Here is a 24,738-nt window from a genome sequence, read left to right as displayed (position 1 = left end):
ACTTATCTTCTGGTTTTTAAATATAGGCCACCCTTTTCTGCAGCCTATGCAGAGGGATACGGTAGTAGTAGTAAAACTTGGTGTTAAAATGGATAATCCCCAGCCTTCAGGTACCATGTTACAAATCACTAATAGTAGATCAGCAATTTCATGTTTGAGTTCTTTCAGTACCTTCAGGTATATACCATCTGGTCTAGGTGATTTGCTTACTCTATCAGTTTGGTTCAGTAAGTCTTCCATGTTCATTGAGATATGTTACAGTTCCTCCATATTGTCACCCTTGAAAACCCTTTCTGGCACAGGTAGATCTCTTACATCATCTTCATTAATGACTAAAGCAAATAATTCATTACCCCCTCTTTTTACAAAGCTGTGCTAGTGGGGGCTGCCGCAGTAAGTACCCTGAAGCCCATAGGGATTTTTAAACAATGTCTGTGCCTGATGTAAATTCCTAACCTTTGTGGTTGCTCCTTTTGTCTCTTTTAAATCATTTCCCTAATTTATCATACCTCGCCTTAAAATGTCAATAGTACGACAGACAGGCAAGGGAGATAATAATAATAACTTTATTCTTCTATACCGCCACAGTTGAAAGACTTCTGGGCGGTTTACATTGAAGAAGGCTGGACAATCAGCGAATTACAGAATGCAAGAGTGGGGGTACAGCTTATTACATAAGAAATAGATAAAAGGACAGAATATTACACCGAGATTGACAAAGGGAAAAAATAACTTGATAAGAGGTGAGGTTTCAGTTTAGGAGATGAATTTGTCAAATAGTACGGTTTTAATTGCTTTCCGGAATGCGCCGTAAGCCAGCCTGGTTTCATTAAACCTTGCACTTTTGAGTTTGATACAGTAATATCTTAAACCAAATCTCCACCTCAAGACACAGAAGAACCTCGAACCCTTTCGCCTTCCCCCCACTCAAAGGCACACAACGCAAGAAAATGTTTGACAACCTTCTGGCAACACAAGCAGCAAAAATCAACCATTCCATCTCCAATCTTATGACAATATCAGACAACTTCAAAACATTCAGAAAAGAAATCAAAACCCTGCTTTTCAAAAAATTCATCCAAATATCTTAACCCCTCCTCTTTTACCTCCAGAAGATTCACCTACCTTCAGATAACCTTCCCCCAAATTACCCACCTTAACACCTTCCAATTAAACAAATACCATAAATAGATTGTAACCTACCCTCTCTAACTGCATTCCATATGTATTTTTCATACAGTTCTTCACTGTCAGTTTAATTTCCATCCTATAAGGTCACATAGAATTTTTCTTTTTTCAACTATCTTTATTTTCTCTTCTTTATTAATTTCCAGGTACTTTAGTTAGATTGTGAGCCTTCGGGACAGTAAGGGAATTTTTTAAGTACCTTCTTACTTCTCATTTATAATCTTAATGTATATTTTCTTCAAACCGCTTAGAACCTAACGGATGTAGCGGTATATAAGAAATAAATTACATTACATTACATTACATTAATGCCATTTCCCAGCCAGGACTGTTGTTTGCTTGCTTGAAACATGAAGGACCTGTCCAAAAAGGATTTGTATTTGCAGCCTGTTTCTAGCGCGGGAAGCTGTGCTGAATGCCCGCACTGCTCCCAACGCAGAGAGGTATGATGGGCGTCAGAGTGTTTGCCACCATGCTACCATTACTTTGTAAAAGGGAAGGAAAATTAATAAAACTAACAGCCTCTTTTATCATTTCTTTCTTTTTTTTATTATTTTCACATCAAAGAATAAAATACTTTGATAAAGGAAATAAATTTAGATTATTACAAGTGCAAAACAACACTTCCATGTCCACAACCACTGGTTTTGTCACAGGTGTCAGAGGGAGAACCAGATGATTCAAACCCACTTGATGTTGCGCTGAGGGTGATTGCACTCCGTTTTCCCTTCTCGTCTCTCCCCGAGTAATTCCTCCTGCCGCTTGAGAACAAGCCGGCAGTGATCGAATTACCTCTGGGGTCAGGGGTGAAATTGGCGATTCCATTGGAGATACACACTCCAGCGCTTGCTGTTGGGTCACTGAAAGTCCCATCTTCGTCCCGGGTCGAGGAGGAGCAACAGGCCCTATCGGGCTCACCGAACAATCGCTGTCCAAATCTGAGGTCAGCCCCCCTTGCAACACAGATCCGCCCGTGCCAAAAGGAACCGCAAAGCTGGTGATAGCTGTCTGATGCGTTGACAACGAAGCAGAGGAGGCAGGAAGGTTTAGGCATTTTTCAACTGAAAATCAAGTGTTGAAAGCAGATATGTAAGACGTTGGGTTGAAGAAAAAAATGCCAATAATGCAGGAGCTTCTTACAGTGCATCCTGCTCTGTTGCCATCTTGGTTTTTCTCCCTTAAGTGCGCTAGGGATTTTAGCGTGGGCCAGCAAGTTAAGTGCTCTGATGCTCATAGAAATTCTATGAGCATCGGAGCATTTCCCGCATTGGCCCACACTAAAAAAATATAGCGCAGCTTGATAACAGTCAACCTAAATTAATAGAACATATCTTGATGTGAACCACATAAACTTTGATTGAGTATAGGTACAGAGCTCATGAGAGCTAAATAAACTGAAATTGAAAACACTGTTGAACACAAGGGGAAACTAAACCAGCAGTAACACATTAAAACTATCTATCATGTCTGCCACAATTAGAGTAAAAAATGTATAACACAAAAAAATAACAGACTGAAGAGAGCAAATAATAAAGTGGCTGAGGTAGTGCATTGGTAAACAGACTGGAAACAGTGCAGAGGAAATACAGATGCCAGAAAGGAAAAAAAATACAACATTGATGAGCAACAAAGGGGTAAATATTGTAAATGTTTTAAAATATTATAAAGAGTACAAATTATTGTGATACCCAAACCAGAGGAAAACAGTGCTAGATTGATTCTAAAAACAAATCTTGGTACAAGCATGTTCACCAAAACACGGCCGTGCTGGGTTTAAGAACCCTACTTGCATGTATTCAACTCATATGCTTAACTGAGACTGTGAGTCCATTTATTTGGACTGCTTTTATAGCATTGGTATAAAATTGTTTGTCTACTGGAATCTTCTAATTTTGCCCTTACTTCCTGGTTTTCCTGTTGATTTTTATATCTATCAGAAGATGGTTCCAAAGATAAGGAGCCTGATATCTACTGGCCATGCACCGAGTATACTCTAATAATCAAATCATATAAGATGATGGGACAACAAAACAATATCTTGAAATGTAAGTTGGGAAATTGGGAACTTCTTACGTTTCACATTATTTTGTTGTGAGTTGATTGAGACATTTTCCCTTTGAATTATAGGGCGGGTTAGTAATTGGTATGTATAACTTTTGGGTATATAGTGATTCCTTGGGAAACAGGCAGTCAAACAGTCTACCTGCTATCAAAATATTAATGCTAATGTTGTAATCTTAAAGTGAATCCTCTACTTGTTTGGGAGCCAATGATATTTTTCTTTTTTTTTTGTAAATCTTTATTCATTTTAAAGCCAAAAATAAGTGCAACATATTATATAGTCATCTACACTTTAACAGCACTTAAATTCATTCTGAATTATATTCTATGACCAGTGCAGGATTAATTCGTCGAGGGCCCCTAGGCACCCAAGTACACTGGGCCCCCTGCCCTGCCCCACCATGCGCCCAGGCGGAAACAGGAAGCTGTGTCAAAGGGAAGCTTTGGGCAAGCAGCACTGCTTGCACAATTATAGTTCCTTTTGCCCTTCTTACCCGCATTGCTTGCTTGTCATACTTTCCGTCAATGGGGGGGGCGCGTTGCTGATCGGGGTGGGGCCAGCTTTGGCGATTGATGTTGGAGGGGCCCATCGCCGCTTGGAAAAAGCAATGCTGATGCCCTCCTTCATTGGGCCCCCCTGACCATTTCGGGCCCTAGGCACGTGCCTACTTGGCTTATTGGTTAATCCTGCCCTGTCTATGACAAATACATATATCATCCCCCCTTCTACTTATCCAAAAATTTGCACTCAAAATTTTTTAAAAAATCTTCCCACCCACCCTGGATGTGTATTATCAAAAGGTGAAAATCAACAATCACTCCTTACAGAATTTTGTCAATGGCTCCCAAATATCCATAAACTTCCTATAATGTCCCTGTTGTATGGCCACCATATGTTCCATTTTAAAAGTGTGACATAGAGATTCCCACCAAAAAGTATAATTTAATCGATCCCAGTTTTTCCAGTTCCTCAGAATAAATTGTATGGCAACCCCTGTCATTATAAAGAGATATGTTTCGAGGAAAGAAGAAACATGCTCAGATCTATAAACATGCTAGTTTGATAGCGATATTTAGTCTTAAACTAAACTAAACTAAACTAAACCTTAAGTTTATATACCACATCATCTCCACGGATGTTGTGGAGCTCGGCACGGTTTATAAGAACTTAAAATATAGGAAGAGAAGGAAAAAAAAAAAAAGGTTTACATGAGAAGAGAAGAGTAAGGGGGGATAGAATTACATTTTAGTGAAAAGCCAGGTTTTCAGTTGCTTGCGGAATAATTGGAGGGAGCCTAAGTTCCGCAGCGGGGTAGTAAGGTCGTTCCAAAGACCTGTGATTCTGAAGTCTTCATTGAAGAAACGGAAAATGAAGGTAGATAAAGGCCATATAGCTTATCCAATCTGCCCATCCATATCATCTACTTTACTATCCCTTCCTCTCCCTTAGAGATCATGTTTTTATCCCAAGTTTTCTTGCATTCAGATATACTCATCTCCACCATCTCCACTGGGAAGCCATTCCACATATTCACCACTCTTTCTAGGAAGAAGTATCTCCTTAGGTTACTTCTGAGTCTATCCCCTTTCAACTTCATCCCATGCCCCCTCATTCCAGAATTTCTTTTCTACTTATAATGACTGGTGTTGCCATTCAGCAAATCACATTTAATTGGAAGGATTGGAGGAGATTAAATTACAACTTCTGGTGGAACTCTTTATGTCATATCTATAAAATGGAAAGGTTTATTGCATTACAGCGGGGTTATTTTAAGAAGTTTCAGGATGTGTGGAAACTATTAACGAAGTATTGTAAAGATTAATTTAAAAATGTTTCCCTTATATTTATCAATTTAAGGTGCAGGGAGGGGGGGGGATTTTATTATTACACTAGTCTTATAGCCCGTTACATTAACGGGTGCTAGAATATATGTGTGTGTGTCTGTCTTTATTTTTTTTTCTCTCTCCTTAGCCGCTTTCTGTATTTCTGTCTGTCATTTTTTTTTTTTTCCTTGGCTGTCCACTACCACCCCTTGCCTGCTCCCCCTGTCCATTCTCCCTTCCTTTTACCTCCCCTGTGTCCTCCACCACCCTATCACTGCTCACCTTATCCAGCAGAAGCCCTTCTCCTTGTTTTACCTCCCTCTGTCCATCATCACCTCCTTCCTGCTCCCCCTGTCCAGCAGTAGACCTGTCTTCATTTTTCTGACCCCCCTCCCTGTTCATCAGCATCTCTTCCCCTGTCCATCAACCCCTTTTCTGCCCCTCCATTTCCGTGTGTTGCAGCATTTCCCTCCCACCCCACTTCCCTGTGCAGTATTTTCCTCCCCCCATACCTTCTTCCTGAACTCCATGTTAAAATGCTTTCCGGGTTTGCCCACTTCCCTATGCAGCAGCAACAGCATTTCCTTCCTATCCCCCCCTTTCCTGTGTAGAAGCAGTAGCAGCATTTTCCCCCACTCCCCCTTTCCCTTTTCTTACCTTATCTTCCCTGCTCCGTTCGGCCCCTCCCCCTTCTTTTACTGCCGTTGTCGATCCGGCCTGCTCCTGAACCTCCCACCGCCGACAAACCTCGGGGCTCCAGCCACGAAGGCAGCACTTTAAACACGCTGCTTCGCGGCCTTCTACTGCCGATTTCCTCTGCCGCGTCTCTGATGACATCATCGGAGACGCGGCAGAGGAAATCGGCAGAGAAGGGCGCAAAGCAGCGTGTTTATAGTGCTGCCTACGCCGCTGGAGCCGGGAGGCGACAGAGAGGGCAGGGGGTGCTAGCGGCCGGCAGCGGTGGAGAGCAGGGAAGGGCGCACATGCCACTTGTCTTGCCTCGCGTGAGGCCAGAGCGTAAGCCGCGCATGCACACTTCCTATGTGTGCTACAGCTCACGGAAAACGGATGCACGTATAGGAAGTGCGCATGCGCGACTTACCGTTTTATTATATTAGATGTTTTATATGATAATGGAATATATGGGAAGAAGGGTTGGGAGAGGGGAGGGGATAAGAATTTATTAAATGTGTCAATGATTGTTTGTAAGTGATGTATTTATTGTTTATGTGAATGAATATATTTTAACACTTAATGTAATCTTGAAAATGAATAAAGAATATTAAAAAAAAGAAAAAAAAAAAAGAAAGAGATTCGTCTCCTGTGCAAGTATGCCATAAAGGCATTTAAATGTTTCTATCGTATCTCCTCTCTTCTGCTTTTCTTCCAAAGTATATTAATTGAGATCTTTAAGTCTGTCCTCATGCACTTAGGGCTCCTTTTACTAAGCTGCGCTTGCGGTTTTAGCACGCGCTAGACGCTAACGCCAGCATTGTGTTGGCATTAGTTCTTGGTGCGTAGCGTGGGTTTAGTGCGCGGGGCAATGCAACGCGCGCTAAAAATGCTGGCGCACCTTAGTAAAAGGAGCCCTTAATGTTGAACATCATTGACCATTTTAGTAGCTCCCTGCTGAACCTACTCCATCCTGTTTATATCTTTCTGAAGGTGCAGTCTCTGGAATTGTATACAGTACTCTAAATAGGGTCTCACTAGAGACTTATACAGAGGTATTATCACCTCCTTTTCCTGCTGGCTATTTCTTTTCCTATGCATATAAGCATCCTACTGGCTTTTGCCATCGCATTTTCTATTCGGCCACCTAAAGATCATTACATAAATCACTCCCAAGTCCTACTCCTCTTTTGTACACAGAATTATTTTACCCTCTATACAGTGCTGATCTCTCTGGCTTTTGTAGCCCATATAAAGTGGAAGAACAAATAACCAATACAGTAAAATGGGGGAACAAGACATTTCTTAGATATGTTAGCATATATTAAATAGGGATTATCTCTTGCTTTTTAATGTACAGCACTGCATACATCTATCAGCGCTATAGAAATGATAGTAGTAATAGTAGTAGACTGAAGGAGAGGAACATGAAGAAGCTAATAAAGGATAAGGCTGAATTGTTTAGCATCTTTGCTTTTCTGTCTACTTTACCAGCCTCTCTTAGCTCTTCCAGATACTGGTGCCTGTCTTCCTCTTTTTGCAAACTCTTGTAATTTATGAAGGCCAACTCTTTTTCCTTAGCTATTACTTTTGAGAACCAAGCAGCCTTATTTTTCACTTACTGTTATTATTTTCCTTAGAGAAAAGCTTTGTTGCCCTTAAAATAGCACCTTTCAGTTTTGCCGATTGTTTTTCTACTTATTCCAGAGGTTCATATCTAGCTAATAATTCCTTGAAGTATTCTCCCATCTCAAGAATGTTAGTTTAAGTTGGGTAAGAAGTTGAAAAGTAAGACTTACAATCTCTGTGCTTGAAATCTAGATACTTTAAGATTATTTGTTCCTATTCTGACTCTTGATTTATTTATTAATTTTTTTTTTTTTTGGGGTGGGGTGGGGGGGGGGGTTGTGCCAGATGGGCATGCTCCTCCCTTGGACTCATTGAGACCACTGAGTATCAGTAGGGTATATTCTCTCTTAGCTGTCCAAAAATGATGGGTTTAGCATATTGGCACCAGATACATTTCCCTAACTGGATTAATTGAAAAAAAAAAACCATACTAATACATAAGTAATATATACTGTATAGAGAATGTAAAAATACAAAAATGTATACAAAACATAAAAACCACACAATAAGCCTTAACACAAATCTAAAAATTAAAAAACTAACAACAATGAATAAATTACCTAACAAGAAAAACATATCTACTGCCTACCAGGATAATTTACACTTAAGGAACATATAATTATAATGTATTAATAAATCTTTTGAATACAAGAATGATCAAATAAAAAGAGTCATAATAAATTTTGATACCTGAACTGTAAAATACTGCTGCAGCAGTAAATCATCTACATGAAGGTTTTCTTTTAATTGATCATTTTACTTTTTCAGCAGGTCTCTTCAAATAGTTGTATGCAGAATAAATGAAATGAATCTGCCTATTTGGTGGTTTAGTTGAGTAGGGAGTATTGCAAGGAGCCAGCTGGATATTCTTATTGTGTTTTAACTGTATCATGTGTACTCTGTTTGCATGAACTGTAACCACCTTGATGCAGTGGCGTTGCAAGGAGGGGGGGCAGGGGGAGGCTGTCTGACCCAGGTGCCGTCATGGTGAGGGTGCAGGCACCGTCCTTTTCTCTGCCACCCTGCTCCTTCCCCCCCCTGCCACATGTGCACGCCACTTCCCTTGACCCGTACCTCTGCAATGTTCCTGGCGCGAGCAGAAACCCCCAACCTGCTTCGAGCCAGTGTTGGCTCTTCCTCTGACATCACTTCCTGGACCCGTGCTAAGAAGTGATATCAGAGAAAGAGCCGACACTGGCGTAACAGCAGCTTTGGGGTTGCTGCTTGCGTCATAACATTGCAGAGGTACGGGGAAGAGAAGCGTTGCATGCGTGGCAGGAGGGGGCGAGGAAGGAGAGTGTGGAGGTAAGAGGCGGTGAAGAGGGGCGGGAAGGGGCACCTTCCCGGGTGCCTTTAACCCTCACTACGCCACTGCCTTGATGTAGAATACAATACAATAAAACGCATTAGTCTTCTAGTCTGCTGCATTACCATTAGGATTAGTGCAGATTACAAAAGCGTTAAATCAGGGAAAACAAATAAAATCCCTTGAGGTTATAATAATAAACATTAATGCTGCAATAAACTAATCAGGATATCAAATATTTTGTAAATTAAAAGGTTTTTTTAACCTTCTAAACTAAACCCCTCTTTTACTAAGGTGCGCTATGCTTTTTAACGCACGATAAATATTAGCGCTAACCATGCGCTAAATATTAATGCATGCATGTTATCCTATGGACGCGTTAGCGGATAGCGCATGTGTTGATTTAGCGTGTGCTAAAACGCTTAGCGCACCTTAATAAAAGAGGGCCTAAATGTAGGAAAACTCAGGTCGAATACAAAGAGGTAATGAATTCCAGTATTTCACTGCCTGAAATGAAAATGAGCCACTAACATATCTTTGATAGCGGACAGAATTTTTATGTTGGAGAATTCAAATATAAAGCCTTCTTCATACAATTACTTCTTTTACGAAAAGAGGGAGAAGTAACTAGGGAAAAAAAGTGGTATATCAATTTTTATTAATAAATAAAGTATGGATGCCCTGAATGCCTGTTTTACAAAGCCGAAGCCCTTTAAATCTCTATGGGCTTCAGGACCGCTACCACGCTGCAGCCGCTAGCATGGCTTTGTAAAACAGGCCCTTGGTATCTTTATTTTTGAATGCCTTGTTTTGAAGGAAGGACTGGAAATTGCTCCAAAGGGTCAACAATAGAGACCATACCTGGACCACTGAAAATTACAGTGGGTTTGTCCTATAAATTTGGAATGTCTTTTTTCCTGTGGCTGATGCAACATATTTGCACATTTTGGGGGGACTAGCACGCAAACTTGTACTTTCTGTACACTGGCAATACATCTGTGAAGATATTTGTGCATCTGCCCATTATACTGGTTTGCTGTTCCTTGTTTTTGTGAAAACTGGGCATTTTACTATTTGTAGATCTCGGTGTAAACTACCTTCCATATACAAACCTATAAGACTTCCCTCATCCTTATGCTGGCCAAAGCAGAAGGGATAATCCTCTACTCCCCCCCCCCCACCTCTGTTTCTTTGCCTATAAAAAGTATCTCTGAGAACCTCTTACCCTATTAGAAGCCTCAGTCACTCACTGTGTACAAGTGATCTTGTGTTCCTTTCTACTCACAGCTTGATCAGCTGAAGAGTCGCGTCAGTAACCTACAGGAGGAGTGCACACTCTTCAAGAAACGCTCTATCAAGCTCTGCAAGGACTTGGAGGAGAAGAGCAGTGACTCGCAGTGTGACAGAATCGCCAGCCTGCATGCTGAGATCTGTAGGTTAAAGGCATCATTGCAGGAACTGCAAAGCACTGTTCAGGTACAGCAACCCAAAACAGAATATCTTTCCCCCTCTCTCTCTCTGTTCAACAGCAGTGTTTGACTTGGTGACAGTAGAGTTTTCATATTTGCGAAGACAAAAAAGAGGACACATAACCTGTTCATACTCCACCCACAGCCTCGCCCGCACTCAACCCATTTACTTGGCCCCCCCTTCCCACCCTCTGTACCCTTTTAGTGCTTCTCTCTTTCTCTCCTTCCCTCTCCTCCCCCCATATCTGCTTCTCTCTCCTTCCAGCACCCCTCTCCAGTGGATGCTTCTCTTTCTTTCTTTTCAACTCCCCCCCCCCCTCTGGTACCAACCTCCTTTCCTGCTGTTTCTGTCTGTCCCCTTCCATCCAGCACTCACTACAAATATATCTGAAAAGGTTATCATGCCATTATACTGGGCCAGGGTACGCCCCCACCTGGAATACTGCGTTCAACACTGGTCGCCATACATGAAAAAGAACATAGTAGTACTCGAAAGGGTCCAGAGAAGAGTGACAAAAATGGTTAAGGGACTGGGGGAGTTGCTGTACAATGAGAGGCTAGAGAAACTGGGCCTCTTCTTCCTTGAAAAGAGAAGACTGAGAGGGGACATGATTGAAACATTCAAGATATTGAAGGGAATTGACTTAGTAGAAAAAGAGAGATTGTTCAATCTCTCCAAGATGAAGAGAACGAGAGGGCACTCGCTAAAGTTAGAAGGGAAAAGATTCCGTACAAACATAAGGAAGTTCTTCTTCACCCAGAGAGTGGTAGAAATCTGGAACGTTCTTGCAGAGAATGTTGTAGGGGAAAACACCCTTCAGGGATTCAGGACAAGGTTGGATAAGTTCCTACTGGAACAGAACATATGCAAGTAAGGCCGATTGTTCAAGCTCAACAAGCAAGCGACTAACCATAAAGATAAGTGTCGCTGCTTTACACACTATTTTACACATAACTTGTTTAACAGTTTAAGCACTAAAGTTAAAAATTTTAAAAATTCTAAAAAATTAGATGAATGCCCGATGAAAGATAACGTGTGAACCTGTATCTGACTGTTTCATTGTGACCATTGTGCAGCACAGGTATCTGAGGGCTTCATTAGTGAATCAAGTGTAAACAAGTCCGCTCTTGGGTTTATTTGTTATAGGGGAAAACACCCTTCAGGAATTCAGGACAAGGTTGGATAAGTTCCTACTGGAACAGAACATATGCAAGTAAGGCTAGACTCAATAGAACACTGGTCTTTGACCTAAGGGCCGCTGCGTGAGCAAACTGCTGGGCATGATGGAACACTGGTCTGACCCAGCAGCGGCAAATCTTATGTTCTTAACACAATCCAGTGAAAAAACGATCAGGGTCTGCCACTACTCCATCCCTATTCGTGTTTGTCTTCTGCGGTCCCACTCCTGGCACTTGAGCCATGAACACAGAACAGAAATATTTGTTAAGCAATTCAGCCATTTCTTTATTAGCTTCTACAAATTTCTCCCCTTCACTTTTGAGTCTCACAATGCCTCTTTTCTTCCTATCACTGATATATCTAGAAAATGTTTTGTCTCCCCGTTGTACCGTATCAGCTATTTTTCTTCCATTTATATTTTTGCTTTCCTGACTACTCGACAGAAGACTGAAGGCCATGGAAAGGCTGCAGGCCAGCCCAATTCTTTAGCTCATGGGTGCCAGCATGGTGTCGGGGCTAATGGAGGGGGAGGGGATTGTGACCTGACCGTTGGTCTCCATGCATGGGTGGATGACACGGCTGATGCCATCATTCCATTTTTCACATAATCGCACATGTGTGGTGCCCAATGACTTGACCACAATCTCCCCCAACAACCCCAATGTGCTGCTCTATCAGCCGGCACCTATGAGCCTTGTGGTGAAGGGGAATAGAGATGCTGGACCTGTAGAGGAGAAGACTGGAGGGAGAGAACTGGAGAGAGCAGTGATGTGGGGCTTGCGTGGGGGGCTGGAGGTTGGCAGGACAGAGGTGCTGAGCCTGTGAGGGTTGGGGGGGGGGGGGTTGGAGAGAGAGGTGCCTGACCTTTTGGAGGGCTGGAGGAAAAGGAGAGAGGGGTTGGATCTGCAGAAGAAAGAGCTGGAGTAGGGTTACCAGATATCTGGATTTACCTGGACATGTCCTCATTTTAGAGGACTGTCTGGGTGTCTATATGGCTTGGCAACTTTGGAGGAGTTTGTCTGGGTATGGCTCAACCATCCCCCATCTACCTCCTCTGCTGAAATTTTCAATCTTTGGGCAGGCTGGCAGAATCAGTGAGGTGAGCCTGCTGCTGTTGGCCTGCCGCGGAAGTCTTCATTCTGCAGCTGTCCCGCCTACGTGGAAATAGGAAGTTGCTGCAGAATGAAGGCTTCTGGGGCAGGATGATGGCAGAAGGCTCATCTTGCTGATGCTGATGCTACCTGCCTACCCAAAGATTGAAAATTTCAGCAGAGGAGATAGGTGGGGGATATGTGAGAGTCATGGCTGGAGAGAGAGAGAGAGAGAGAGAGAGAGAGAGAGAAGCACCCATGAGAGCAGGTGGGTGATTGGAGAGAGAGAGAGAAACACCCACAGGGGGATTGGAGGGAGGAGATGTGGGAGAGTGAAAGCACCCACAGGGTGGGAGGGAGGGGGAGAGAATAACCCATGGGGGAGGGGGTTGGAGAGAGAGACAAAGAGCACAAAAAGGGTACAGAAGTTGGGAAGGGGTTGTAAGGAAAGGATGAAGGTTGGAGGGAAGACAAGGCAAGAATGAAATTGGTGGGATGCAGGGACAGGGCAGGGGTAAGACTGATGGGGGGCAAGACCATGTGTCCTCTTTTTTGACTTCACAAATATTGTAACCCTAGGCTGAAGGGAAGGGAGAGAGGGGCTGGACTTGCAGAGGAGGGGACAAGAGGGAAGGAGGGAAGGGAAAGAGGTGCTAGATCTGTAGAGGATGGGGCTAGAAGGAAAGGAGAGAGTGCTAGACCTGCAGAGGAGGGAAAGTGGTGCTAGACCTGCAGAGGAGGAAACTGGAGGGAAGAGAGAGAGGTGCTACACCAGGGGTTGAAGGAAGAAGGGGGGTCAAATGGAAGAAAGAACCAGATGGTGGAAAGGGGAGGGAAGAGAAAGGGAGGAAAGCTGGAAAGGGTGGGCTCAGAGAGGAGAGGGACACACTGGTGTGAGGGGGAGAGAGGGGAACAGCTGGACAGAGGGGAGATGATAAGCACTAGGTGGGAGCATAGGGACTGGGATGCAAAGGGAAGAAGCCCCTCTATGCCCATATGCCATCCTCATACATCAATACCTGACATGGAGGGTGGGGTGGGAAAAATATGGGCATAGAAAGGCAATGCTGGATACAGGAAAGAGATACTAGACATGGGGGAGAATAGGAGCACAGAAGGGAGATCATGGAGGTCATAGGGACACAGAGGGGTGATGATAGATGTAAGAATATGAACATGGAAGATGGATGGTAGACATGGAGAAAGAAGAAATATCAGATGGACAGAAGACCCTGGCAAGTGAGTTGAGAAGACAGAGGGAAGTGGAATCCAGAGAATGGGATTAATATGATTTGAAAAATAAAATGACCAGACAACAAAAAGGTAGCAAAATATTTTATTTTCTATTTTGTGAATAGAATATGTTGGAATGTACATCTTGCCAGAGCAGATGCTAGACATGTCTGGGACCTAGGATAGAAAACTGAGAAGGGGCCCCCAAAGTCTATTACTAGACTGGCTTCATCTTCTGAAGTCTTGGGGCTCTCTCTGGCCAAGGAGCTAAGAACAATTGCCCTAGTTGCACTCTCCTAAAACCATCCCTGGCATATTATTTATGATTTGCATAGGAAGAAATGTCTCTCTTGTTTCTCTGATACTGTATTGCATGCAAGGGCTTTCAGTTAATTTATATTTATAGTTTGTGGTAAGTCATTCTGCATTTGGCATTAATGCTCCATGTGTGTGAATGAGGTATTCTGTTAGCATGAGTTTTTTAAAATGTAACATTCTGTAGTAATTTTGGCTTGTTCAGTTTTCACAAAAGATATATTTATATTTTAGGGTCCCATTGTAATATTTAGGACTCTGTATTTTCATAAGTAGTATCCTTGTTTTGGAAGTGCTAGTTTATGCTTGATTTCAGGAATTATTTGTTTGTTGTATTTTCTTTTAAAATATTAAAAATTAATTGTGATTAATCACTACCACACAACACAATTAATCATGATTAAAATTTTTAATCTTCCTGCAGCCCTAATATATATATATATATATATATATATATGTATGCAGATGATATGATGCTATACATTAGGGGTAAGGAACTCCGGTCCTCGAGAGCCATATTCCAGTCGGGTTTTCAGGATTTCCCCAATGAATATGCATTGAAAGCAGAGCATGCACATAGATCTCATGCATATTCATTGGGAAAATCCTGAAAACCCGACTGGAATACGGCTCTCGAGGACCGGAGTTCCCTACCCCTGATTTACATTGATAATGGTACAGGAAACATTCCTAAACTCAGTGCTCATTTAAGAATCTGGTACCTTCTCTGGGCTATGCATTAACTTTAGTAAATCCCGACACTAGGACTTGCTTAGCTAAACAAGCCACTAACTTGCCTTTGAAAAAGATCCTAATAGTACAGGGGTAGGGAACTCCAGTCCTCGAGAGCTGTATTCCAGTCAGGTTTTCAGGATTTCCCCAATGAGTCTGCATGAGATCTATGTGCATGCACTGCTTTCAATGCATATTCATTGAGGAAATCCTGAAAACCTGACTGGAATACGGCTCTCGAGGACTGGAGTTTCCTCCCCCTGTAATAGTACAAAAATGGGTTTGGATTTTAAGGGTTTTTTCCCCCTTAGAAAATAAAACCCAAATACATGGACTTCTCATACTTTGTGTGTGTGAGGGTGAGGGTGGTGGTGGTGGTATTGATGTGTGTCTCCTACCCTGAACCTTTATCCACCCTGTGCTTCTTTGTCAGTAGGCTGGGAACACAGAAGTCCCCAGTTCAGAGAGGATTCTGCAGGATGTGTGGGAACATGATTATAAGGAAGCAGAGGAGCAGCACCAAGAGCTATGTGAGAAGATAAACACGTTACAGGGTGAGCTGAAGTGTGCCGAGGACCTGAGGAACAAGGTGAGATATTAAGTCCTTCAGCAGAGAGGTAGGTCCAGTGGGTAGTTCAAGACTGCCTTCGTGTGCTGCTATAGTCCTTTTTGAAATCTGCTGGTTTTGCTGAACACTCAAATGCCCTAGAGCAGGGGTAGGCAATTCCGGTCCTCGAGAGCCGGAGCCAGGTCAGGTTTTCAGGATATCCACAATAAATATGCATGAGATAGATTTGCATCTCAAGGAGGCAGTGCATGCAAATCCATCTCATCCATATTCATGGTGGATATCCTGAAAACCTGACCTGGCTCCGGCTCTCGAGGACCGGAATTGCCTACCCCTGCCCTAGAGGGAGTTTTAGGTGATGAACGCCCTTGAGGGTCCCGCCAAAATGGAAATATGAGAGATTGGAAGGTATGGTGATAGCTCACCTCATGACAAGGGTGAAGCTGGGGCTTTCTCATGATTAACAGGATGAAATTTTCTGGTCCAGAAATATTAAAAGCATTTATCCAGGTAGCATCACATAAGATAGGAATTCAGCGGCACTAATCGGAAAATACCAGGGTGATCCAGGGCAGAATCAGGCCAGAGACCCAATTTGTCACCAATCTTCAGTGCAGATAACTAGCTGGGTGACTTAGGAAAGCAAAAAAGCTGTTTTATATGCAGTCTGGATGTCTCCCCTGAATATCTGGAGTCTTACGTTTGCAGTGACTGCAATTTAATAAAATGAAATAACCTTGACCACTGCAAGTTCATTTTCAAGCGTTGTGTTAATACAAATGAGGGTGGGTTCAGAGTCTGGATAAAGCGGAGCCACACAGCGGGTTAAGGTGAACAACATAACAGTTTATTTATACACCACATATACCTCACAGTTCAACACAGTTCACAAATATCAAGATCAACTGAACAATCTCAGCGAATTACAACTCATGCAGTCGTTAACAAAAACAAAAGAGAATTATGAACCAAGTTTTCAACCAAATAAGTTTTCACTCTGTGTCTAAATTTCATGTAGGAAGAAGAATGGACAATCAAAGGAACAAAATTTGACCCAAAACGGGCAGCCCGAAAAGCAAGCATGTGTTCCACAATAGAGAATGACACGGGGACAAATTTTTCCCCCTCCCCGCGGGAACTCATTTTTTCGTCCCGTCACCACGAGTTCTTTTCCTATCCCTGCCCCATTCCTGCAAGTTCTGTCCTCATCTGCACAAGCCTCAAAAACTATAAAATCATAAATGTTTGAGGCTTGTGCCTTTAAGACAGAGCTTACAAGAATGGGACAGGGACACTGACAAAACTCGCGGGGACAGGACAGGACAGGGAAATTGAGTTTCTGTGGGGATGGGGACAAATATGTCCCCGTGTCATTCTCTACTCCACAACAGTCGACCATTTCCTGCCCTTAAATACTGGGTATAAGAAAGGGCTGGCTGATCTTGTTACATAACTATGGTAGATGCCGAAAATTCAAAATGGGAAAGGAAATAGCTAAATGGCCAAATTTAAAGTGCACTTGGGCCTCCACCATAAGCTTCTGATAGTAGGGAGTAACATGGAAAGAAAAAAAAAATCAAATCAAGGGCTAAGATGTTTGGACAGCCAAAATAAATGATACAGTAATCTATATATCTAAGATCAATGATTAAGTCAAAATTCAGAAGGGGAGTTCCTCAAAGTAACCCTGAATGGAACGCAGTTTCCACAAAGAAAACCCCTTTCAAACAACAGTGTTAAGCTGATCATGTAATGACAATCACCTATTCAAAACTACATCCAGCATTTTTACAGTTGGAGCAAACGAGTAGGTACAAGAACCCACCTGAACTCTGTCCTCACCAATGTCAGGGGATCTGATGGCAAGAAAAAAAAAAGTTTTATTGACATTTAGGTTCAACTTATGATCAAGCATCCATTGTTCCACAATAGACAGTACAGTCTGTATGCAGCCCATCATCAGCAAAACTATAGGACCTAAATCCTTGGCTGGCCAAATGCCTTCCCAAAGATTTTATTTAAAAAAATTTTAACTTGCACATCCTGCAATTCTGAGCGAGTTACAGTAAACATATACAACGCAATCATAGACAATTACAATCCAATAACATCTCACATAACCAATAATCCTAAAATCTGTTTCCTACATAAAAACCATCAATACCTCATATTCATTATTCCCATTTGCACAAATAATATCATTCAAACAATACTGTTTTGATCAATTTCTGAAAAATTAATAAAGATGGTACCTCTTTAACTTCAAGTGGCAAAGCATTCCACCACTGGGCGCCCTTCACAGATATTAAAAAGTATAAGGGATAATTTGGATTTCTGGGGAGCCCCACAGGGGTTCTGCCAGGTTTAAGAATAAACACCATCTCGAATAATATTTGTTAAAGGTACCAGGTAGGAGGTCCTGTTTGGCTCACAGGTAGGAGGGAAAATAAACATAAAAAGCCAGCCCTTGCATGTAGGAATCTCCTCGCATGATCTGCTCCTGCATCACCAGCCTGCACTGGGAGGAGTCTAAGGCTCTGATTGGCTCAGGTGCATAAGGCCCCTCCCCAAAGGAAGAACCTTAGGTGTCTGAGCCAATCACAGCCTTAGGCCCTTCCTAGTGTATCTCAGGATGCACTGGGAAGGGAAAGGGCCACCATTTTGAAGATCTTGGGGGGAGCAGCGGTAGATGAGGGGGATGTTAGCGGGAGGGGGAACATTTCCCTCTGCTGTTCTCCCTGCTGGTCAATCAGCTGAGCTGGCAGGACTTAGGAGACCTGCAGCTCAGTTGATTGGGACAGGGAGAGCAGCTTTGACAGAAGGGAGGAGCTGTGCTTAGCGATTGCTCTTCTGAGGAAGCATCAGGCACAGTTCCTCCCGCTATTTACTGATGATTCTCCACACAAATAGCGTACATATAATTTGCATGCAGAGAATCATCCATAAAATAAAAATCCCTCTCCCTAAGGCTACTACATTGACTCGCCGGATTTTACCAGCAAATTTTGAGAATCTTCTCCTCAGTTTTAAAAAAGTCTCAAGTTGAAGTTTGCCTGTTACAGCTGCAGTTCATACATATGCAGTAGATAGTGATTTATGGTGAGGTCTTTCAGGGGATTCAATGTATCCCCAGCTCTCCAGCCCTTCTTTTTTATTTTTTTGTTTTCTTTTTGTTTGATGCAGTTTAATTTGTTAAGCAGGCAGCCTGCTCAACCAGTCAAACTGCATCAAAGAAAAAATAAACAAACAAACCAAAAAAACAGGGCTCAAGGACTGGGGATTCTTCAAACCCCCTGAAGACCCTGTCAGTACTGATCTGAATTTCATTGGCTGAGCATCATCTGACTGTCTGTTGCCTGCTCAACCAATAACATTCAGAGCAGTGCTCTCAGGGCCTTTAAAGGGTGGGGCAAATCCCCTGAAGACCCTGAATGCATGCCACTGCCGGTAAAGGCACATGGAGTAGGGTTTCACCGCTTTCCTTTGGGACCATTCAACCTAGCTGGATCCCAGCTTTTACACTTCCTGGACTATGTCCACCTGGCTCCACTCTTTTCATCTCTCTTCCCCTTCGGACAGAATTGTGAGGTTTAAGGTGGTTCTGCCACTGTGAGGAAGGGTTACTAAGGGGGAGTGGTAGCTTCCTATAAACTCCCTCATAGGAGCACAGAGTTTATTCTTCACATGTGGCTGTCCAGTGTGGGCTAGAGCTGGAGCTATTCATTTATATATTTGCACAGTATCTTCATGAGCTGGAGGATTTTCAACTGCAGCACCGGAGTCTGCAGAAGGACTGTGAGCTGTATAAGCAACGGATGAAAACTGTACTGGGGCAGCTACATGAGATTGAGAAGGAGCGAGACCAGGTGACCTCTGATTTTTAATGTTGTTTGGAGGAGATCATCCCCATCCCTCTAACTCCCAGAGCACTATTTCTTTCATACTGGGAGAAGACTGTCTCTATTCCTTTAACTCCCAAAGCATTCTGTCTGTTGCACATGGAGGAGACTGTCTCTCTTCCTCTAACTCCCAAAGTAATCTCATGTAGGGTTGCCAGACATTAGATTTTCCCGGACATGTCCTCTTTTTGAGCACATGTCTGGGGGTCTGGATGGATTTTTAAACCCGGCACTTTGTCCAGGTTTTGAAAAGCCTCCTCTCAATCGCTTTGGGTAGGAGGCAATCCGCGCATGTGCGGATTGCCTCCTGCCTGATCAAAGCAGGCAGTGGGGGCAGAGCTAGGGTGGGACTGGGGCAGAGATGGGTGGGCCTGGGGGAAGGTCTAGGGTGTCTGGATTATACAATCGTAAAACCTGGCAACCCTAATCTCATGTCACCAGGAGGACGTTATCTGTAAACCCCAGAGCACTGTCTCATAATGGGAGGAGGCTGTCTCCATCCCTCTAACTGCCAGAACACTCTCTGTCATTCACAGGGAAGAGGCTGTCTCCATCTTTCTATGTCCCTGGAATTCCTGTGATTTTTTTTTTTTTTTTTTGGGGGGTTGTGTACGTGTGTTTCAGGCCATCCAGGCCTTGGACCAGATGCAACTGCGGTACTCTCAGAGCCTACTAGAAAAAGATGAGTACCGGAAAAAAGTTCGAGCCCTGGAGGAAGAGCGGGATGAAATTCTGACCAGACTACACAAGATGGAGTGTAGAAGTGGAAGCGTGCAGAGTCATGGGGAAACTGTGAGTAGTGTCCTGAGCTTTGAAGATGTGATCTGAAAGGGGATGGGGGGGGGGGGGTGGAGGGGAAGTGCCACGAAGGTAAAGGGCAGGGAGGGAGAAAGGAAAGGTGGGGTGGAGAGGAAAAGACGCTGAAGGGAAATGGGTAAAACAGAGGGGGATAAAGACGCTGAAAGCACATAAAGAAGACAGGGGGGGAAGGACACTGAAAGCACATGGGGAAGATAGGGGGGGAGAAGAATGCTGAAAAGCACATGGGGAAGACAGAGGGGGGAAAAGGATGCTGAAAGCACATGGGAAAGACAGAGGGGGGGAGAAGGACGCTGAAAGCACATGGGGAAGACAGAGGGGGGGAGAAGGACGCTGAAAGCACATGGGGAAGACAGAGGGGGGAGAAGGACACTGATAGCACATGGGGAAGACAGAGGGGGGGAGAAGGACGCTGAAAGCATATGGGGAATATAGAGGGGGGCTGAAGGACGCTAAAATACAGAGTGGGGAGGACGCTGAAAGGAAATGGGGAAGAGAGAGTGGGGAGAAGACGCTGGCAGGGAAGAAGACAGAGATGCCAGACAATGGGGGGAGCAGAGGGAAGAAGATGGGTGCCAGACCAATTTGGAAGGGGGGAGAAAGGGAGAGGCACAGTAACAGAGCAAATGGAAGACGCAGAGAGAAGAGAGACAGTGGATGGAAGGAATTGAATGAGAAGATGAGGAAAGCAGAAACCAGAGAAGACAAAGGTAGAACAAAAATTTTCTATTTATTTATTACTTTAGGAGACATATGTCACTGTTTCTGTGGTGCACTGTATGCAGAGTCCGGCTTCTTGCTGGTTCAATTTAACCTTTGTCTATGTATTTCTTTTTTATCCCCCCTTTTACAAAACTGTGAAGCGTTTTTTAGCGCCAGACATGGTGGTAGCAGCTCTGATGCTCAGAATTCTATGAGCGTCAGAGCTGTTACCACCGTGCCTAAAATCCACACTACAGTTTTGTAAAAGGGGGAGGGGTTAGTTTGTGATGACATATTCCATATTAAGAACATAAGAACATAAGCAGTGCCTCTGCCGGGTCAGACCACAGGTCCATCCTGCCCAGCAGTCCGCTCCCACGGCGGCCCAAACAGGTCCCCTTGGCACTCTGGTTTCCCATTTAAGTCCTAGCTTCCCATCGAAGTCCTAACCCTCCAGTCTTGCACATGCACGACCTGGTTGGGTTTCTATACTTATTACCTGGTTAGCTTTCTTTACCTGTGATACATCCCAGCACCTCTCTCAGTATCCCACGATCCCTTTATCCCTCAGGAATCCGTCCAATCCCTGTTTGAATCCTTGTACCGTACTCTGCCTGATCACTTCCTCCGGTAGCGCATTCCAAGTGTCCACGACCCTTTGGGTGAAAAAAAACTTCCTTGCATTTGTTTTGAACCTATCTCCCTTCAGTTTCTCCGAATGCCCCCTCGTACCTGTTGTTCCCTTCAGTCTGAAGAATCTGTCCCTATCCACCCTCTCCATGCCCCTCATGATCTTGAAGGTCTCTATCATATCTCCCCTGAGCCTCCTTTTTTCCAGAGAGAAGAGCCCCAGCCTATCCAACCTCTCGGCGTATGGGCAGTGTTCCAGCCCTCTTACCAGTTTGGTTGCTCTCCTTTGGACTCTCTCAAGTACCGCCATGTCCTTCTTGAGGTACGGCGACCAATATTGAACGCAGTATTCCAGATGTGGACGCACCATCGCTCGATACAATGGCATGATGACTTCCCGCGTCCTGGTTGTTATGCCCCTCTTTATGATGCCCAGCATCCTGTTGGCTTTTTTTGAGGCTGCTGCGCACTGTGCAGATGGCTTCAGTGATGCATCCACCAGCACACCCAAGTCCCTCTCAAGACCGCTGTCTCCCAACAATGCCCCCCCAATTTGTAGTTGAACAACGGATTCTTTTTTCCTATATGCATGACCTTACATTTTTCCACGTTAAAGCGCATTTGCCATTTGTTTGCCCAGTCTTCCAGCTTGTCCAGGTCCCTTTGCAGGTCCTCACACTCCTCCCTGGACCTAACTCTGCCGCACAGTTTGGTATCGTCTGCAAATTTTATAACCTCGCACTTTGCCTCCTTTTCTAGGTCATTGATGAATATGTTGAAGAGTAACGGCCCCAGCACCGATCCCTGTGGCACACCGCTCGTGACTCCCCGCCAGTCAGAATATTGGCCCTTTACTCCGACCCTCTGCAGTCTACCCGACAACCAGTGCTTGATCCATCTGTGCACATCCCCTCCCACCCCGTGGTTCCACAGCTTCCTAAGCAGCCTTTCATGTGGCACCTTGTCGAAAGCCTTTTGAAAATCGAGGTAAATGATGTCTATGGATTCCCCATTGTCCACCCGACTGCTTATTCCCTCAAAGAAGTACAGAAGGTTTGTTAGGCATGACCTTCCCTTACAGAATCCGTGCTGGCTTGTTCTCAGTAGGCCATTTCTCTCGATGTGCCCGCAAATGCCGTCCTTGATCATAGCTTCCACCATTTTCCCTATTATTGAAGTCAGGCTCACCGGCCTGTAGTTCCCGGGGTCACCCCTCGATCCCTTTTTGAAGATGGGTGTGACATTTGCCAATTTCCAGTCCTCTGGTACCTCTCCAGTTTTCAAGGATAGGTTGCAAACATGTTGGATTGTGCCCGCTATTTCTTGTCTTAGTTCCTTCAGAACCCTTGGGTGGATCCCGTCTGGGCCCGGTGATTTGCCGCATTTTAACCTGTCTATCTGTTTGAGGACATCCTCCTTACTTAACTCTATGTGCTCCAATTTTTCAGCCTGTTCCCCACTCATGAGCTCCTCTGAGTCCGGTATATTAGATGTGTCTTCTCTCATGAAAACCGACGAGAAGAACGTGTTCAACCTCTCAGCTACCTCTTTATCCTCCTTAATCACTCCCTTCCTATCTCCATCGTCCAACGGCCCCACCTCCTCTCTCGCTGGTCGCTTCCCCTTAACATAACTGAAGAATGCCTTGAAGTTTTTTGCCTCCCTGGCCAGCCCCTCTTCGTATTTCCCTTGTGCTTTTCTAACCTCTCGGTGGCATTCCTTTTGGCATTTCCTGTGCGCCTGGTGATTTTCCTCCATTGGGTCCTTTTTCCATCTCCAGAAGGATACTTTTTTGTCATTTATTGCCCTCTTTACTTCTGTTGACATCCAAACCGGGTCCTTTGACCGCTTGTTCTTGCAGCCTTTCCTGAAACTGGGGACGTACATTCTTTGTGCTTCCTGCAGGGTGTCCCTGAATAGGGTCCAGGCGCTTCCTACAGTCTCCATCCTAAAGATGTTTCTGAGCTTCCTCCCCACCATTTTCCTCATAGCAACATAGTTCCCTTTACTGAAGTTGAGCGCAGTTGTTGCGGTCCTCCTTACTATGGGTGTCCCCCTTTCTAATGTGAATCTGATCGTGTTGTGATCACTGTTGCCTAGTGGTCCTCCCACTTCTACCTCTCTTGCAGGCCCCCCTAATCCGTTTAGGATGAGGTCAAGAGTAGCACCCCCTCGCGTCGGTTCCCTGACTAGTTGCTCCATGAAGCAGTCCCTCACAGCTTCTACAAATCCTGTTTCCCTAGTGCAGTTGGAGTGACCCGTACTCCAGTCTATCCCCGGGTAGTTGAAGTCCCCCATCACTGTTACACTTCCAGTCCCGCATTCCTGTCTCAGTTCAGTTTCCAAGTCGTGTCCGACTCCTTCTGGCGTACCAGGTGGGCGATAGTACAGCCCCAGTTTTATGCCTGCACCCTTGTTTCCCGGCAATTTGATCCATAGTGATTCCAGCCCCTCTGCCTTCGTTGCCATATCCATCCCGACCGAGTAGATAGAGTCCTTTACATATATTGCTATGCCTCCCCCCTTTTTGTGGGTCCTGTCCTTCCTGTAGAGCTTGTACCCCGGCAGCGCCACATCCCATTGATTCTCCTCTGTCCACCATGTTTCTGTAATTCCAATTATATCCAGGTCCTCCCCCTTGGCCATGGCCATTAAGCGAAGGTGTTTTCTGTGTTCTGTGTGTTCGAAAGACATGGTTTTCTGTTAGGATTGATCTGTACTAGTCTGGCTTGTTTAGTTTTACAATGGGTGTATTGATGTTGTACTGCTCACTGCAGTATGTAAGATGCTGCCTTTTCCTAGGTACTCATGTGTGACATGTGGCTTTTTACTAAAAATCATGTTTTTCGTACAGATGGGGGGGGGATGCCAAACAATGATGGGCTCCGGCTGTCACATATGCTAAGTACGCCACTGACCCACGCTACTCCTTGTGACCCTGGGAAAACTTAATCCCCCCATTGCCCCAGGCTCATTATATGGAATGTGAGCCCACTTGGACAGACAGGGAAAAATGCTTGGGTACCTGAATAAATTCATGTAAACCGTTCTGAGCTCTCCTGGGAGAATGGTATAGAAAACTAAACAAATAAATAAGAAAGAGGCAACAAGCCTTTATGCACCCACCTGCTCTTCCCAATGCCTGTTCAGGCATGGCAGTCATTCTGAGAATTCAGCACTTGCTCCCACCAGCACAGCAAGCTCAGATTTCATATCTGGGGTCTCAGGATTCCACCCTATAGCCTTGGGCAAAGCAAATTGCTTGCATGTTTAAATACTCTGATTAAATAACTGGAGCTTCATAACCATTCAGGGCAGGGCCTTTTTAACCCTTATTTTGGCCTGTAGGCTAACATACCTTTGTTATCAGACAGGGCCAGATTCTATAAACAGTGCCTAGGTTAGGGGCTGATAGGTGCC

General features: G+C 44.2%; 1 protein-coding gene across 3 annotated transcripts in view; it reads left to right on the top strand.

The window, feature by feature from the left end:
• Positions 1-24,738, top strand: part of CARD10 (caspase recruitment domain family member 10) — a 258,903-nt gene that overhangs the window by 124,647 nt on the left and 109,518 nt on the right. For all 3 annotated transcript variants that reach the window (XR_004538001.1, XM_033929903.1, XM_033929902.1), the window contains exons 7-10: positions 9,968-10,156; positions 15,137-15,289; positions 19,009-19,134; positions 19,792-19,959. Coding sequence is in view for 2 of the 3 variants with exons in the window: in XM_033929903.1 (XP_033785794.1) it covers positions 9,968-10,156; positions 15,137-15,289; positions 19,009-19,134; positions 19,792-19,959 (636 nt within the window). In the remaining variant the exon portion in view is untranslated. The remainder of the gene's footprint in view (positions 1-9,967; positions 10,157-15,136; positions 15,290-19,008; positions 19,135-19,791; positions 19,960-24,738) is intronic.

This window comes from Geotrypetes seraphini, chromosome 2, assembly GCF_902459505.1.
Source record: "Geotrypetes seraphini chromosome 2, aGeoSer1.1, whole genome shotgun sequence".
NCBI classification, from domain to species: Eukaryota; Metazoa; Chordata; class Amphibia; order Gymnophiona; family Dermophiidae; genus Geotrypetes; species Geotrypetes seraphini.
The sequence above is the reverse complement of the archived record's forward strand: the minus strand, read 5'-3'. Positions and strand labels throughout refer to the sequence as shown.